The following is a 6,284-nucleotide window of genomic DNA, read 5'->3' as shown; positions in this document are numbered from 1 at the left end:
ATTCTGCATGAGTCCACTATCTGCATGAGATTCTGCATGAGTCCACTATCTCTGTGTTTGGTCCACTATCTGCATGAGATCTTGCATAAGTTGACTATCTTCCAGTTCGGTCGAATGCTGAGACCGAACTGCTGAACTGTTGCCGAGCAGCTTTAGCCGGTCTGAGAGAAGAGCTTGATTGGTCGGCTTTTACCGAGCTGTAGGCTGGGGCCGAACTCTTTGGTAATGCCGAACTGATACTCTTCCTTGGACTTTGGGCTGATGGGCCGTCACTGCTATTGGGCTTGTTTAGTACGTACCCCATCACTACCCCCCCCGAAAAGCGAAGTGAATCACTTCGGCGAAGTGAGTCACTTCGGCATTCTGATAAAGGTACGGGGGAGGCTGACGTCAGGGGACGTGCCTCGCGCGTGACTGCATTAAATGCGACAGTAAAATCCGGCCGTTGAATCCTGAAAAGGTGGGATTCGAAACGGTGCGATGATTTTGAAATCTTCTCCGAATCTGATAAATATGTCCCTTCCTCATCATTTGAACACCTTTGCTATTGCTTCTTCTGCACTCTTGTTTCTTTTGCGAAAAAATTTTCTTCCGCTTTCAAGAATTTCTGCAAAATTTCTTCAGACTTTTAAAGAGTAAGAACTATGTCTTCTTCTTCTTCTTCTGAGTCGGGTAGCGGTAGGAAAGGGGGTAGGGGGTCTTCTAGCCGGAAGGAATCCGGGGAGAAGACCGTAGAGCATTTTCACAGTATCTTGAGTAAGGATACTGTGATATCCCTAAGTGAGAAATTTCTCCTTCCCAAGGGGGAGGCGGTGGTTCCCGACGACGATCATAGGGCTAACGAGCCGCCGGAGGGTTATGCCACCGTCTACGAAGCCTGCTTAGAATGCGGGCTTCGTTTCCCTCTTCCCCCACCTTTTGTAGAGTTGCTTGATTTTTTCCAACTCCCTCTAGGTCAGGTGACTCCGAATTCTTGGAGGCACTTATCGGCCTTTGCTGCCGAACTGCGTAGGTTAGATAAGGATCTGTCTTTGAGGGCAATCCTTAATTTTTTCCAATTTAAAAGGAAGGGATCTTGGTTTTACTTGATCCCTTTACAGCCTTTTAGGGCCTTTTGCAAAACCAAGTGGCCGAAATGGCAAAGCCGTTTCTTTTTTTATAATAGGACAGCGGCTCCGGGCTTTCCCTGGAGAGGGCCGAAGTCCGTGATTCCCCATCCTCGGTTAGAACCGTTGGCCGAGCTCGAGGGCGAGCTCAATAAGATTCCTATAATTAGGAAGCAGTACTCGGAATCTGAGCTCGTCAAGGGCGACATCGTGTTCGATATCTCGTCTTCGGACGAAGAGACTGAGGGTGAGGATTTCTTTTTTATGCTTTACTGCTTTAGCGGCGAAAACTAACCTTGTTTCCTTGCTTTTCGGCAGTGAACATATTGAACAAGATGAGCCGCAAATCCTCGGAGTCCAAAGAGCCGGAGAGGCCGAAAGCTACCAGCTCGGCGTCTGATGTCGAGAGGGCTCCGAAGAGGCAAAAGACCTCTTCGGGTCCAAAGAAGCCGGAGTCCTCTTCGGCAAAGGGGAAGGGGAAGGCCCAGAAGCCCCCAAGAGTGCCGGAGAGAGACCTCGTCATGGGGCCCCCTTCGCAATATGTCTGTGAGCCTTTTGCATGGCCCACGGACTTCGCCGAGGTAAATTGTCTTCTTGATTCTTTGGCTTTGCTTCCTTCCTGTAATTTTGTGGCCCCTCTGTTGACTTTTTCTTTTTTCTATTTTCAGAGGAACGATATGCTCTCCAAGCTCGTCGCCGTCGAGCTCTCCAAAGCGTCTCATGATTATGCCGAGATGCAGAGGAAGTTGGCGGCTGCTTGTCAGCGGGCCGAACAGGCTGAGGCCAATTTTGAGAAGGCCAGAGCTGCTAGGATCTCGGCCCAGGATGAAGCTCATTGTATCCCACAGCTACTTAGTCTTCATTGAATCCCACAGCTGCTTTGAGGTTTCTTTCAAGGTAATTGTCTTAAGAATTGATTTGTCAATAGCACTGAACAAATAATTCTTAGCCTTCAGATCTTTTAATCTTGCATCAGCAAGAGTCTTCTTCTGTGCTTCGGTCAGCACTTCTTCATTGACAGGTTCTTCAACTCCATCTTTCACCACATCGAAGTACTCCTTTGATCTGAGAAGATTCTCCATGAGAAGACTCCAATGATCGTAATCCCCATCGAATTTTGGTATGCTCGGTTGTGCAAAATTGCTCGATTCTCCCATTTCACTCGCTGTGTTTGCACACTTTCTCTCACTTTATATTGCTGGCTCTGATGCCAGATTTGTTGGTTCTGAGATCAAACAATACTTAACAAAAGCTGAATAAGCTTCGATGAGTTTAATAGCAGTAGGAAATGGCTTTAAATAGCCTAACAAGGAAGACAAAGTCGTCTGTACAACTGAAACAGGAAAATAAGGAAACATAGCATAAAAATCTCAAACAACTTCTTGACTCCAACAGACTCCAACAGACTTGGAGCATTATTCTTGACCAACGACTGATTCAAATCCAACACTTTCTTTCTCTCTAAGCTCTCTAAGCTTGGGGCTGTGAGAATGTATGCCAGAATGTCAGCCAAAAATGAAAAAGCAAGAATCCATCTCTACAAATGCAACAGGGGGCAGAGATGGTGCAAGGGAAATGGGATGAGAAGCCATGAAGCCGTGCAAGAACATTGGAGGAAATGTCACAAGGTTGTTTCGGGTAGAACCTGCCGAGCTTGCGGAAACTACATCGAGGAGGGGCTTCCTTGCCGAAGCTTTGAGCCTTGTCCGATGAGTCTCAGTAAGTTCCCTCTGGCCCTTCTCGACGAGGTGATCAGGCGTCGGGGTAAGGATGAAAAGAAGGCCTACTGGATGAAGAGCAGACGCAAAGAAGCTCATGACCAATTATATTGGATAAAATTTTTAACCAAGGCTGAGATGAAGAAGCACCTTACTCTGGAACAACAACAACTCCTCATGAAGGGAAGAAAGAAAATGATTGAGTTCTACTTGGAGGAGAATGATTACGACGAAGACACCTATCTCGGCGATCACGACGAAAGCGATGATGAGAAGGACGGCAAGGAGGAGTAGATGAAGAAGAAACAGGTACTAGATTGGTGGTTTGGATCACAATAACATTGCCACCCTTTTGAATATTTGCTATGTTTGTTTGGATCTTCTTATGGATTGTTTGTTGCTATGTTTGTTTGGATCTGCTGCTTATGGGATGTTTGTTACTGTTTTATATGCTGTTGTTTATCCCACTACTTACTGCTCTATTGCTTTGTTAAAATGTGCACTGAAATTTTCAACTATGTATAATATGTATGTTGTTTACTCATAGAGAAATCAGGGATCTTCATTTTCTTCCACTCTAAGCTAGCCAAGTCAGAGGAAGCTGAATAGTCGAATTCGTCATGGTTTCTGTGTTTCATTTTCTGCAACGATTCGTCAACCGACTCTCCTCCTTTTGATTTGTCTGCCTTCTCTTTATACGATCTTTCACCTCATCAAACAGAGATAGCTTCTCTCTAGGACTTTGATTAGATATATATACACTCCCTTCACATTTCCCAAACAATAAGCATCTTGAACTAGAAATGCCTGCAACTAAGGAAGATGAACGACAGTTTTAGCACGAAATCTGCTTCTCCCACCAGAATATGCATACCTCTTGTGACTTGTGACTGTAACAAAAAAAGGGAAGGTGGAAGCAACCAGCAGCCAGAGTATGAACATATCTCAATGGTCTGCCTCATGAGATAGTATATCCTTCCACACTCTGTGAATGAGACGCCGTCTCCTCTCTCGCCTCCTGCTTTCTCTTGGTGTGTGTGGGGTTAGGTATCTAATGCTCTAAAACTTACTGTGTATGTTTTTCTTAGTTTCTTTCCTAAGCTTTTTAGCTTTATCCTAAAAGTCCAAGGTCAAGAACTAAGTGTTAACATAGGAATGAGCTCTAATGATGCTTAGAAATAACTTTGCAAACACATTCTAGTGTTGATGTCATTCATACTCCCACAGGCCAGACAACACCTGCCTTTCGAGCTTCCTCTCTCTCCCGTTTATCGCAGGCTAGGCCTTCTTCGTGTCCTCCTCCTCCCATAGACCCCGGTATGGGAAGAGATCTCGATCCAAGAAATGGACCTGCAGGTTCCTTTCTGGATCCAAGCACTGGTTGTATCGTAGCCTTCCCCCCACATAACGTATCCTAGACTTGGCTGCTCGGATAGATTGGAGTAGGCTGCGTGCTATCTGAATGAGCGTAGTAGAAGCCTGAGTTAATTTTATTGTTCCTCCAGTCAACAAGTTCAGTTTGAAACACTAGTTTCCCTCAAATGCATTCTTACCTAAATTGGAAAAAACCAACATAAGAGTCTAAGTCAAGAAGATGGAACAGTCAAGAAGATGGTGGAGACGCTCAGGTCGGATGGTTGTAAAGCCACGGGAGTCTACGAGGCTGCAGCCAGTGAGCTGGAACAGTCGAAGGCTCGTGTAGAGCTTCTAGAAGAGCTTGTTGGGAAACTCAATGGTGAAGTTGAAGACGAGAAGGCAAAGGTATCATCAATTGAAGCAGAATTCGCCTCTGCGAAGCTTGAAGTGGAGCAGTTGAGATCTGCTCTAGCTGTTGCTGAGATGAGGCGGAACGAGGATCAAGCTCAGAGCGCAGAGCAAGTAAAGCACGCTTGTGAGATTGTGGAACAGATCAAGTCCACATCAGGGCAGAGAGAGGCTCAGTTGGAGGCAGAGCTTCGAAAATGCAGCTATGAAATCGAGGAGCTGAGGTCAAACCTCATGGATAAGGAGACTGAGCTGCAGAGCATCTTTGAGGAGAACGACGCCCTCATAATGCAGTTGGAGAACGCGTTATCCGGCCACAGGGAGCACGAGCTGAGAGCAGAAAATGAGACTATTAAAGCACAATACCATAACATATCAGAGGAAAACAGAGCATTGAGGAAAGAAATGGAGGCTTACAATAGCACGAGGAGCGAGGCTATGTCAGAGCTAGAGGCAGCGAGAGTAGCAGAGAGGGAGGCGCTGGTGAAGGTGGGGTCCATGACGGAGGAGGTGGACAGGAGCAACAGGAAGGCAGCTCGCGTTGCTGAGCAGCTGGAGGCAGCGCAAGCAGCCAACGCGGAGATGGAGGCAGAGCTGCGGAAGCTGAAGGTGCAGTCGGATCAGTGGAGGAAGGCAGCGGAGGTGGCTGCGTCCATGCTAGCGGTTGGGAACAACGGGCACGCAGTGGAGAGGACGGGGTCAATGGACAACAAGATGAGGAACATCCCCTCGTCCAACGCGGATGATCTTGATAATGAAATGTTCAAGAAGAAGAATGTGAATGTGCTGAGGAAGTTTGGTGTGCTATGGAAGAAGCCTCAGAAATAAGAAGGGTAGAGTTGATGAGTATTGTTGTGAGGTGATGGATGACCTCTGTATTTTCTTTATTAGAACTCTTCTTCTTAGGGGTATTTGGTTGAAGATATGAATTAACATGAACTCAATGATGTTTATTTCAGTGCAATTAACATAGTACTAGCTGTCATCTCACTTTTTATTACATCTATATTCTTTTGTGAGTGAGACCATCTAAAATGTTCAATCTTCTAATTCCAATTATGATCACGAGTTCCATAACTGTTTATTTGGTCATATGTTGCATAGAGTATTCTGAGAGGCAAAGATAGAGAAAAAACTAATGAAATATTACCCAGAGTTTAGGCCTAATTTTATGTGATAGTATCTTTTACTTCCATAGTCCATTTGTCTCAAACTTTCTAAGATTTTTAGTTAAAGATGTTTTGAGATTACAAATTTGGAGTCTCTAAAATTGAGAATACCATGACCCCAAAAACAAATCCATAATGTATACTACTATGGTTTATTTTCTATTTTAGCAGAACAAGTGTATAGAAATACCCAACAAAAAAATCAAAGCAATTCTTACTGGGCTTTCAAAAAATAACATTAGGCCCATTAGTATTATGGATTGGGGAAACATTGTATTCGAATCTGTTTCATAGCAAATGGCATTATAGTAATTTTCTTATTAATCCAAATCCATATATTTTAAAAATAAATTATTGGTACGCATTTTTAAGCTTTTCGCTAATTATCTTATTTTAGTTTTCCATATATTTTAACTGATTTTTTTCAACGGCCCTTCTAATGTATAGTTCTTTAATTTGCAGTATTTTTTAAAATCAATTTCTCAACAAAATGTGTTTATATAAGTGTATGATTAGCTTCCCAAATA

General features: G+C 44.2%; 1 protein-coding gene across 1 annotated transcript; it reads left to right on the top strand.

Annotated features, from left to right (window-relative positions):
• Positions 1-3,118: 3,118 nt before the first annotated feature.
• LOC121810348 (interactor of constitutive active ROPs 3-like) lies at positions 3,119-5,416 on the top strand. The gene is made up of 2 exons (XM_042211140.1): positions 3,119-3,133; positions 4,403-5,416. The coding sequence occupies exons 1-2, from the start codon at positions 3,119-3,121 to the stop codon at positions 5,414-5,416; spliced, it is 1,029 nt and encodes a 342-aa protein (XP_042067074.1).
• Positions 5,417-6,284: the final 868 nt, after the last annotated feature.

The sequence above is a fragment of the Salvia splendens genome, chromosome 7, assembly GCF_004379255.2.
Source record: "Salvia splendens isolate huo1 chromosome 7, SspV2, whole genome shotgun sequence".
Taxonomy (NCBI): domain Eukaryota; kingdom Viridiplantae; phylum Streptophyta; class Magnoliopsida; order Lamiales; family Lamiaceae; genus Salvia; species Salvia splendens.
The sequence above is the reverse complement of the archived record's forward strand: the minus strand, read 5'-3'. Positions and strand labels throughout refer to the sequence as shown.